This window comes from Otolemur garnettii, unplaced genomic scaffold (genome assembly GCF_000181295.1).
Source record: "Otolemur garnettii isolate 467f Iridium unplaced genomic scaffold, OtoGar3 scaffold00146, whole genome shotgun sequence".
In the NCBI taxonomy this organism is placed as follows: domain Eukaryota; kingdom Metazoa; phylum Chordata; class Mammalia; order Primates; family Galagidae; genus Otolemur; species Otolemur garnettii.
Window position 1 is genome coordinate 2,801,863 of NW_003852541.1, and position 12,169 is coordinate 2,814,031.

The following is a 12,169-nucleotide window of genomic DNA, read 5'->3' on the forward strand; positions in this document are numbered from 1 at the left end:
CTCATACTGCTTCTGCCTTCCTTCCATCCCACCCTGGGATGACCTTTGATGGATGCCTGTGCTGTGCTGTTGGACTTCTCACCCTCCCCTAAAACCATGAGGTAAATAAATCTCTTTTCTTTATATATTACCCAATCTATAGTATTCTGTTACAGTAACAGAAAATGGACTAAGATGGGTTCTTTATTTCATTCCTTGAAAGCCTGATAGCATCCCATTCCCAGACCCATGGAAGCTCCATGGGAGCAGCCTCTGCTTATCAGTGACCTTCAGCATACTGCCGGATGCCCAGACCAACCTCTCTCAGACCTAAGCAGAGAAGACAGCCTCTCCTCTGAGCCAGTCTGTTCCACATGGCTGTCCTAGACTGTGGGATAGCAACACAGGTTTTCCTCTTTGCCTGAAGGCCAGGAAGCTCAGAGCCAATTCTCCCTTAAATACCCTCCTACCACCCCATCATCACTTCCTTCCCCTTTGCTCGTTGATTTCTGACTTTTGTCTTATAAGAACCTTTAAGGGCAGTGGCGCTAGACCTTGGAAAGCATTTGTCAATGTGTGGATAGGAAGAAGTTCATGATCTTTTGGTTTTATTGATCTATATTTTAACATAAGCTTTTTGTTGTTGTTGAGACAGGGTCTTGCTCTGTTGCCCAGGCTAGAGTACAGTGGTCTCATCACAGTTCAGTTGCAACCTCAAACTCCTGGGCTCAAATGATCCTCCTGCCTCAGCCTCCCAAGTAGCTGGACTACAGGTGTGCATCACCATGTCTGGCTAATTTTTCTACTTTTTGTAGAGATAGGGTCTTACTCTTGCTCAAGCTGGATCATAGGCTGGATCAGTGCAAAACAATCCATTAGACAAACATTCTCATATTTGTTTTAATGATGCCTGAGGGAAAAAATTACCAAAGAGAGGAAACATGATATACTGGGACCAGAAAAGCACTGGCTGCCACTAGAAAGCATGGAACTGCTACCTCTTGGTTGCATAATCTTGGAGGGTGAGTCGCTCAGATTGTCATTGAGGGTTTCTTGGCCCCACTGGAGGGCTTGTGAAGGTGAGGGGAGATGAGTATGTCCTCAGTGAGGGATAGAGAAGATGCTGAGGAGGAAAAAAGGTGAAGGAGGAAAGGGAGGGAGGGGGTGAAGGCCCTTTTCAGGCAACGACTGCATACTCCCTTGGAGAGGGTTTGCCTCTAATGTGAGAGGAATTAGTTCCCAGGTTCCCAGTAGTTTCTCTGCCTGCAGAGTAGCCACAAGGCAGGTAGGTCAGAATGTGTCCACAGGTGTCAGCAAGTCCAGCAGCACTGGCAAAGTCCCCATGATGGCAGGTGCTATGTGAGACCACTGCCTTAGTGAGCGTCAACCCTGACTTAGGAGTTCTTCACTGATCCACGTGCTCATTCTCAAAAGCTTGGAGCCAGTTTACAACCGGAGACACTTAACAGGAAATTCAACTCCTGGAAAAGGAGGAGGATATTGGGACAAAGCAAAAAAATGAAGCCACATGCTATGTTTCCAAACAGTAGCCCTGGTTTTGTCCTAAGAGTGAAAGAAGAAGAGCAAAAAGAAAACAGAGCAAATAAACTGCTTGATCCTGGAACACCCTGAGAGAGAGAGAGATAACAAAGTGGCCTGTCACCATCTTCCCTCAGTTCTAAGACACATTTGTTTTTATCTTTTGTTATTTCTGAGATCAGTCAGGGGTGTCCAATCTGTTTTCTTTTCTGCTGCATATTGGAAAAAGAATTGTCTCGGGCCACACATTAAATATACAAACACTCACAAAAGCTGATGAGCAAAAGAAAGGTCCAAGCATACTTTTCGTGATATCTGACACCACAGACACGTGGAAAAAAAAATTCTCACAAAATCAGCAGGCAGCCTCCAGACCACAGATTGGACACCCCTGGGTCAAGAGGACTATTCCTGCCTCCTACAGGAGTTTTTTTGTCTGGACACCTATTGGCTCATCTCTGGTCGTGTGGCCCACCAAGGCCCCGGGAAGCATTGTCCTGACTTGGAACATTCTGGACCTGAACTAAGGCGGTGGTGATGCCAACACGTTAACCAAGTAGAAAAGGCCAGTGAGGGCTGGGTCCTTCCCCCTGACCTGGAACCTTCCACTGGCCTGCAATCTCGCCTTGCACCCTAATGGGGCTAACTAGGCCAGTGTGAGCTCAGGACGGGGAAGGCCATGTGTCCCAAGTGGCTCTGCATAACCATGACCACTGCTGGCCACCATTAGAGACCGGAGGAGGCTGAAGGCTTGGATTGGGCATCAGTGCAAGTCAATGTGGAATAAGTTGGTCCTGAGGGGTAGCCATGGTCAGGGGTAGGGGTGGGAGTGCACAGCTAATGAGGTCCTAATGAGGGCTGCTGTGCTGCCTGTCGCACAGTCCATCTGTCAGTTATCAGAGACAGGGAATACGCCAGTTTATTTCTATCTACCCCCTTTTACAGCAGTTTTTACATAACATCTGATGCATGTTATTGCCTTGACAAGGTAGCATATTGTGTCCTTTACTAAATCAGAATGACCTCATTGACCTCATTTAGCACTTTAATTCTCTCGGTTCCCTGCTGTTTGTGTGTGTGTGTGTGTGTGCACAAAGGAACATTTCTTTGATCTCTTGACACATCTTTGATGTCATCTTACTTGTAACCTACCTGAACTGTTGTGTTTTGTTATCCACTAATTGACAGCCCCCACTTGGATGCTATTTTTTGACCCAATATTAGATTATTTTAAAAGAAGAGTTTCACAATCATGTGTCATTCAGACTGATAGTTATTCTTATTACTGCCCATTTCCTTTGTGGTTTTTTTTTTTTTTTTTTTTTTTTTGTAGAGACAGAGTCTCACTTTATCGCCCTCAGTAGAGTTCCGTGGCGTCACACAGCTCACAGCAACCTCCACCTCCTGGGCTTAGGCAATTCTCTTGCCTCAGCCTCCCAAGTAGCTGGGACTACAGGCACCTGCCACAGCACCTGGCTATTTTTTTGTTGCAGTTTGGCCGGGGCCAGGTTTGAACCTGCCACCCTCGGTATATGGGGCCAGCACCCTACTCACTGAGCCACAGGCACCGCCCCCTTTGTGTGTTTTTAACATTTCCTTTTGTCTCCAGTGTTGTCCATCTTTTGCAATATGACATACGATCATTTGCTGGATAACTGCATTTCAGTCAACAATGGACCAAATAAACAGCAGGTGTCCCATATGATCATAATACCATCTTTTTACTGCATCTTTTCCATGCTCAGATATGTTTAGATATACAAACACTTATTGTGTTACACCTGCCTGCTGCCTTGAGCCAGTCACATGCCGTACAGGTTTGCAGCTGGGCAGGAGGCTATTCCATCTGGGTTTGTGCAAGTGCCTCTGTGACGCATGTACAATGATGAAATTGTCTAAGGACACATTTCTGAGAATCTATACCTGTCGTGAAGTGACACATGACTGTATATAAATACATGTTTTCTAATTATGCAAAATCTAGCCACCTGCTGTTATCCATCAAAATCACCACTAACAAAATATTTAATGTACTCTTTTTTTTTTTTTTTGGAGACAGAGTCTCACTCTGTGACCCTGAGTAGAGTGCCAAGGTGTCATCATAGCTCACAGCAACCCCAAACTCCTGTGCTCAAGAGATCCTTTTGTCTCATCTCCCAAATAGCTCGGTGCCTGCCACAACACCAGGCTAGTTTTTCCATTTGTAATAGAGATGAGGTCTTGCTCTTGCTCAGGCTGCTCTTGAACTCCTGAGCTCAGGCAATTCACCCACCTCAGCCTCCCGAGTGCTGGGATTACAGGCATGAGCCACCACACCCGGCTTCTTTATGTATCATTGTCAGGAGTGAAGTAACAGCCACGCCCATTGACATAGGGACTTACTGCTCTTAACTGTTAGATTTGCAACCATGATCACAGCTGCAACTAGAGTTACTGCAACTACTAAATGTTTCCCATGTTTACTACCTGTGTTAATTATGTTTTTGTTTTTTTAAAACTTCCTGTATCTTATGATATTTTGACATCTTAAAATTTTCTCTGGCTGGGGAGAGACTACTCCTCCCAGGGCTAGCCAATGATGAGAGATGGTACCAGGCCAGCTGGGGACATACCCTGCTTATGCCAACCCCCAGGCAGACCTCAAACACCCTTTTATCTCATTCACACACCAACCCAATACTTTCATCCCAGGGTCACGTCCCACAAATAGAGACCAACCTTAAAGCCAAAGCCCACTGGCCCGTCCTGAGCTCTTCATTCTGCCTGCCTGGCTCTTTCCAAGGGGCACCAGTGAAGGCTCTGGCCAGACTCTCCCCTTCTCTTGCTTCCTGACCCACCCTGGTGCTTCCCCACATGGCCCTGCTTGCCATGCGGGCCTTCTCTCGGGAAATGCAAAAATAAATTCTGCTTTCAGTGTCATTAACTTCACTCAGTCACCTCTATGAGCAAGCATGGGCCTGAAGCAGACATTGCTCATGATTGTTTTTGAGTATTTGGTTTCACTGTCTCTGAGCCACCTGTGTGACCTGGCCTCCCTGAGGATCAAGCTGACAGCCTCCCCCAGGTTATCCTCGGGGCAGCCTCCTGTGACCAAGTAAGTCCAAAGCCCCTCCCCAGGGGTGCCTGCAGCATTCCACCAGCCTCTCGGCCAGAGGCGTCCTGAGGATGCTGCCAGTTCTCAGGATGGGAGCATCAGCCTCTGTGAGTCCTACAATTAGTCCCATCAGTACAAACCCTAGCAGTTGTTTTCAGGGGCATCTAGCTCATGTTACTATAGCACACAGCAGTGGCCCACAGATGTTTCTTGTGATGGCCTAAGACAGAAGCCAAGGACATAGTAACAAAGAAAAACAAGACAGGGCGTTTTTACAAATTGAGATCAATCAATGAGACCCACAGTTGGCCACTCGATCCCAGAGTAAGCTGCCCACAGTCTATGGAGTGCAAATGTGGGGTTGCTTTACAAGGGTCCTCGTGGATCCTGTGCACCAGAATCATCTGTGGACCTTGTAAAAAGTCATGCTCCCAGGCACAGCCTCGACCTGTGGAATCTAGGTGTCTAAGGAGAAGCCCCTGGCTCCCTGGTGAAACCTAGGCACACTGGAGTCCCAGGTCTTCCAGCCTGGGGAAGGGACAACTGATACTTGCTAAGAGCCTGTGTTCCCTGGTCCTGACCTATTTCTGCCACTTTGCATGCTGAACTGCACCTATCTTCCCAGTGACCCCAGGAAGTGGAAGCTGGTGCCCCAAATGCTGAGACTTGGAGGTATGGCCACAGCCCTGGCCTCACAGCACTCACCCTGCATTCCCCACGCACACAGAGGCTGAAGGCGTCCTTGTAGGAGCAGCGTGTCCCGTCGTGCACCATGCGCTTCATGGACACCACCTCCCCTGTCTCCTTGGACTTGCAGTACAGGTGGCATCTCTCTTTGGCTGGAAGGGAAGCAGCAGGATGTGTGTGAGGAGCCTGATGTGTGCAGAAGAGATGTACCACACAGGGAGAAACTTCCACGAGGGGCTCAAAGCCTGCGCTCTGGGACATGGGGAGGGGAAAGGGTGGGTGTGACAACCCCCTTCCTATCTCTGTGTCTTCTTAGCCTTTGACCCTGGCATGGCATTGTGCTTAGGAAGCGCTTTTCCCAACTGAGCCAGCCCGGCTGTAGGTGCAGCCTGAGGCCCCGCCTGGATGGAGACCCTGACCCTGTGTAAAGCCAAAGTGCAATTTGCCAGGTCTCCACCTAAAGAACCTTCTCAGTCAACCTTCTCTGAAATCCCAAATAAGACCAACCCCCCTTGATTAGTTTCAAATCCCTGGCCCCTTCATGTCCCAGTATTAACCTTAGAGGTGGCTAAATTTCTGGGCTACCACACTGCAGCTCGCTCCCCCTAGGTGGGGGGACACCATCGGCTCTGTCTCCTCCAGCCCTGCATTGGCCCACGTGGGGCACAGAGCAGGTGCTTTGCTAGCACAACAAACATGGAGCAATGACTGACACCCTGGCCTCCCTCCCCTGCCAGTGTTCCAGAGGAACAGAAACTGTACGTTTAAAATTCCAAGCCAGGGCCAGTCGAGGTGGCTCACACCTGTAATCCTAGCCCTCTGGGAGGCTGAGGCAGGTGGATTCCTTGAACTTAGCAGTTTGAGACCAGCCTGAGCAAGAGTGAGACCCCGTCTCTACTAAAAGTAGAAAATTTAGCTGGCACTGTGGCAGGTGCCTATAGTCCCAGCTACTTGGGAGGCTAACACAAGAGGATCTCTTGTTGAGGTTGCTGTGAGCTATGCTGATGCCATGGCACTCTACCCAGGGTGACAAAGTAAAACTCTGTCTCCAATCAATACAATCCCATGATGAGGGGGGACCTAAATAGAACAGGAGCACCCCATGCTTGAGGCTACCAGACTTTCCAGTTCCATGAGCCAACATAGCCTTTTAATGCTGAAAATAGTTGGAATCACACATTCTGACACTTGCAGCTGAGAGTCCTGACTAATAAAGTCAGAGGTCACCAGGTTCCTTGACAGTGTCAGCCCGGCCCCTACACCAGCTGACCTTTCCACACAGCAGCTCCAGCCTCATCCCTCCAGATGACAACTGTGGGAGCCTGACCCCAACAAGCCTGAAGCCCAACCCAGTGTTCTGGCTGCTCTGGGACAACAGCCCTGCCCTGATTCCCCATCCCAGGAGATGTCCCCAGCAGCCAAACCAGCCAGGGTGGGCTCTGGGGTCAGCCCAGTGTTGCCATGTGAGATGGAAGGCATAGACCAATGCAAGTTCCGGTCCCCCATCCCAGGCCCACCTGCCATGCCCCCGCTGTCACCTTCCCTGCCCTGCTCACCATCCCGGTGCTCATAGGGCACCCAGTGGTGCTGGGTGTCACCGTGATCAAAGTACAGGTCCCACTGGCGGCACTGCTCCTCGCGGAAATCAGCCAGGGAGTCAGGGCAGTCCTGCGCGTTGCAGAGCTGGAAGTCGTAGGCAAGGCCTGAGCAGGTGCGGCCCCCATTGGCTGGGCTGGAGAAAAAAGCAAAGGCTGGATGCTTGGGGCTATGAGACAGACACCAGCACTTGGAGTGCCACTTGTGGGTTGGGGGGGAACCCGAATCTCAAGCATCTGTGGGGTGCAGCCCTGGTGAGCAAAGGGACCCTGCCCTGCGGCATATCAGCAGTAGGACCCAGCCACTTCCCCAGCCTGTCAGGCCTCAGAGCATCAAGAGCAGAATGTGCTAGTAATGCCTCTTTCCTGAGATCCCTTGGGATTTGCTCACAGCCTCTGCTCACCAGCTGCACCGATGCCTGGGCTTATAAATGAACAAGTGATGGGGCATTCAGATTTTGCCTTCCTCACTGGGCCTAAACCCCCAGGATGGGAAGAGCTGAGTGACTCTCCTTCCCATCCAGGCTTTGGCACTGTGCCTGGCACACCAGGAAGTGGGGGCCCCCAGTGCTCAACCTCTTAATGAGTATCTGGCACAAGGTGGACATACCATTGCCACTAGGTTTTCTCCACCTCAGAGAATTTGGGCTGTACTTCTGTGATGTCCTCACTTCACAGAGAACAGCAGCAATCCTCAAACTGCCTTTGAGGTTCCCAACTTATCAGTCTCTTCCCACAACAAGTACAAAGGTACATGGCTGCTTGAGGAGGAGCTGGAGAGCCACTTTCCAGCCTCTGCCCTGGCCCTGGAGCCTCTAGGCAGGAGGGCAGGAGGGCAGGAGGGGAGGAGAGGACCTCATGCTGGCCCCAAACACAGGCCCTCCTGTGCTGCTGGGCCACATGGCCTTGACCCTCTCCCCACAGCCATGACAGCTGAATTGCTCTGCAGCAATTCAGAACACAGCAGCCTGAGTGCATGGGAACCTCTGCAGAGGCCAAGCCCTGCCAGTCGGGGTGGCTCAGAAACTGCCATCCCAGAGACCACCACCAGCCTGAACTTGGGCCTGGGATTCATCTCTGGTGCCCTATTTGGAAGCTAGAAACCTATTAGTTTTTTAAATGTAAAATTCTAGATTTTCAGTATTTTCAGGGAAATCAATATCCCAGCCCTGTCTCAACTGATTACAAACAGCTACCCAGGCTCCCAGCATCCTGTGCTAAGGGCCAAGTGAGGCTCCTTCTCTACCCTCATTTCCCTAATTCCCCACTGTCTCTCCTCCAAGCACAGGACTAGGAAAGGCAGTGTAAGCCTGTCTAGGGCAGGTGTCAGGTAGGCTGGGCAAGGTGCTGGCAGCCGTCAGGAGGCTGAAGTAGAGGCACCAGCCTATCTGCCCAAGTCTTAGCTCTGGGAATGACAGCCCACCTTGGCACCCTCTCCAGAATGAGCACAGGAACCCCCAATGACAGGCTGGCTGGTGAGGGCCTCCTGGGACCTCAGCTGCCACTCAGGAAGGCTGGGGGCATGGTGGGGCCAACTCACTGTGGGTTGTCACACTGACGGGTCCTGAACTTCACGCCCGTGCCACAGGTGCGTGAGCAGGAGCCAAATGGACTCCAGGCACCCCAGTTGCCATCCCGTTTGAGGATGTCCGGTGTCAGCCAGATGCAATGTCCTTTAAAGCAATGCTGAAAGACAGAAAGTCATTCCCTTGACCCAGCACTCACACCAGGGTCACGGTACTCTGCCGCCTGTAGTTCCTATGACTTCTGCCTGGGCCCGGCCCTGGAAGCACAGAGGGAACCCATCCTACTGGCCCCAGATGCTCAGAGCCTCCCAGGAGGACATGCCTCATCCCATCTGCAGCAATGAGAGGCCCAGGGAAGAGCTGCTGCCCAGCCCTCCATTGTCCCACCCGCTCTTGATCCTTCAGCCAGAGGCTGCTCCACAGTGTGTCACCAGGATATACCCAGACACCTAAAGGGCCCGATGATAAAGATGCAACCTACACACCAGACCACTCACTGCAGGGATGGATAAGAGCTACTTAAGTGGACAAACCCATGAATCCAGGCAGCACCACAGTGGTGTGCAGGGCACACACTTCACATCAGTCTGACCACACAGCTCCCCCTCTTCCCAGGAGAGGGAGCTTCTGTAATTTAGAGGCCCACTTTAAGAAGAGGACAGCAAAATTAACAATATCAAACTAGGTATAAAATGAATTACTGATTTAGAATAAGAAAATACACCACACACAAATATTTAAAAATAGAGAATGATGATTTCTATCTGACACAACTTTTTCCACACAGCTGACAACATACTCTCTCATGCCTTCCCCTTGTGATAATAATTTAGTAGTACCATTGCCCAGAGAGAATAAAAAGAGAATGCAGTCACTTCTCTGCAAACTTTTCCTACAAAAGGGCTGGATAGTAAGTATTTTTGGTTTTGCAGGCCAGACGGCCTCTGTTGAATTACTCAACTCTGCTTGGAGCGTGAAAGCAGACAAGAGACAACACACAAATGAATGGACACAGCTATGTTTCAATGAGACCTTTTACAAAAACAGGTAGCATGTGGAAACTTCCATAATAGAGATGTGAAGAGATTGGTGAACCTTCTCCCCAGTAAAACCATCATTTAACAGATGAAAATTACTTTTTAAAAAGTAACAGCAATTGTCCTAAAGTCAAAACAACAAATGAAAAAATATTTATTTAAGAAAATCTACTAAATCTTGATAAGAACAGCAAAAGTCTATAAGGACTGATAAGTGGGTAAACTCATCCTAGAAAAAGCACTCCATACCTCACTGCTGAATACCACTATGGTCACCTTTAAAGTACTCCCCTTGGGAAACCATCCACCAATGCCGGTGTCTAGCCCACCCTTCAGAGCAATTTGGACCTCTTTTTCTGGAATGGCCATCAGGGCTGTCACTGTATTATGCTTGATGTCCTGAATGTTATCCAAATGTCTTCCTTTCAATATTTCCTTCATCTTGAGGTAAAGACCAGGGTCAGGTCAGGTGAGTAGGGAGGGTGTTCCAATACAGTTGTCTACTGGCTATAAATACCCACACAGTGTTCATTGGTGAGCTCCTTTGGGACTACTTTTGGACACATCTTTCTCACACCAAGATTTTCAGTTAAGATTTTCCTGTTTATACAAATGTTTACTTGGTCTGCTATACTGTTTATCAATGTTTACTTGGTCTGCTATACTTCTCACAGTCAGCTGACTATTTTGACTCACAATTTGAAGAATTTTCACAATGTTTTCATCAGTTGTCATTACTGGCCACCCTGACCTCTCTTTATCAGTGACACTTTCTCTCTCCTCAGCAAAACATTTAATCCATTTTTACACTGGTGTTTTCTTCACAGCATTTTCCCCACAAACTTGGACTATCGTGTGCCTGATTTCACTTCCATTCTTACCAAGTTTAACAAGAAATTTAATGTTTGTCGCTCTAATTCAAGCTTTGACATTCTCACAATGGCACACAAAAACACATAACAACAAATGCCACTCAGCAAAACACCACCACACACTGACACAGACACAGCTGTGGGACACTAATATACTAAGGTTATGCAACCTTACCGAGCCGTTTGTACAGTGCTGCCAATCTAAGCACATGGCGGCAAGTGCTTGAACTTAATTGTCAGACCCCATATGGTATGGCATATGAGTCACAACCCTTTTCTGTTCCTTCCCACATTATCAAAGTGACAATAACTTTCCTACCAAGAATGGGGCTCCATGGACTCCCAGCTCCTGGCCTTAGACTACAGTTACACACCAAGAAAGGCAGGGTCAGGGCATCTCCTGTCCCTCCCAACTCTGTGCTATAGAAAGTCTGGGGTGGCCAAGAGGACTGGGGCTCTCTGCTCCACCCAGTCCCCACTCATAGAGCAGAAGCTCCAGATACAGCCAGCCCAGGAACAGTGGGCCAGAGAGCCCCTTCTCCAGCTTGATTTTGAGAAAGAGATTCTATAAGGCAAGAAGGCTAAGGTCTATCATTCCCATCTAGTGATCTGCATTTATACCAGGAGGTCACTCTGGGAGAAGCAGGCCACTATCCCTGCTCCTAGCTCTGGTGCAATAGTGGTGGTCTGCTCAGAGAGAGAGGCAGGACATATAGCTCCATACCTCTCCCTAAGAGGATAGACTTTTATCTGAAACACAGCATGAAGTAGTTCAAGCCTAAGGTCATTGTCAAAAACAATAGAGGCCAGAGAGGTGGCTCACTGCTGTAATACCAGCACTTTGGAAGGCAGAGAAAAAAGATTGCTTAAGGTCAGGAGAGTTCAAGACCTACTTAGGCAATCCAGTGAGACCAATTAGCAGATGTGGTAACATATTTCTATAGTCCCTGCTACTTAAGATGGGAAATTCAAAGTTACAATGAGCTCAGAAATTCAAAGTTACAATGAGCTATGATCACATCACTGCATTCCAGCCTGGGCAACATGAGACCCTGTCTTTAAAATAAAAAATAGAATCCAGCAACATATGAAAAAAATTACACACCATGACCAAGTAGGTTTTATCCCAGGGTCCCAAGGCTGGTTCAACATATGTAAATCCATAAATATAATTCATCACATAAATAAATTAAAAAACAAAGACCATATGATTCTCTCAATTGATGCAGAAAAAGCTTGTGATAATATCCAGCACCCCTTCATGATCAGAACACTTATGAAAAATGGTATAGAAGGGACATTTCTTAAACTGATAGAGGCCATCTACAGCAAACCTACAGCCAAAATTGTATTGAATGGAGTTAAATTGAAATCATTTCCACTCAGATCAAGAACCAGGCAAGGGTGCCCATTGTCTCCACTGCTCTTTAACATTGTAATGGAAGTTTTAGCCATCACAATTAGGAAAGAAAAGGCAATCAAGGGTATCCATATAGGGTCACAGGAGATCAAACTGTCACTCTTCGCAGATGATATGACTGTATATCTGGAAAACACCAGGGATTTTACTGCAAAACTCTTAGAAGTGATCAAGGAATATATAGCAGCATCTCAGGCTATAAAATCAACACTCATAAATCAGTAGCCTTCATATATACCAACAATAGTCAAGCGGAAAAAACAGTCAAGGACTCTATTCTGTTCACAGTAGTGCCAAAGAAGATGAAATATTTGGGAGTTTACCTAACAAAGGACGTGAAAGATCTCTATGAAGAGAACTATGAAACTCTGAGAAAAGAAATAGCTGAAGATGTTAACAAATGGAAAAACATACCATGCT

At 48.1% G+C, this 12,169-nt stretch overlaps 1 protein-coding gene across 1 annotated transcript in view; it reads right to left on the reverse strand.

Annotated features, from left to right (window-relative positions):
• The window catches only part of ADAMTS2 (ADAM metallopeptidase with thrombospondin type 1 motif 2), a 254,955-nt gene that overhangs the window by 19,544 nt on the left and 223,242 nt on the right, over positions 1 to 12,169 (reverse strand). Inside the window, exons 10-12 of the mRNA XM_023518769.1 lie at positions 8,435 to 8,580; positions 6,856 to 7,031; positions 5,318 to 5,451 (exon numbers count right to left, since the gene is read on the reverse strand). Coding sequence (XP_023374537.1) covers positions 5,318 to 5,451; positions 6,856 to 7,031; positions 8,435 to 8,580 — 456 coding nt within the window. The remainder of the gene's footprint in view (positions 1 to 5,317; positions 5,452 to 6,855; positions 7,032 to 8,434; positions 8,581 to 12,169) is intronic.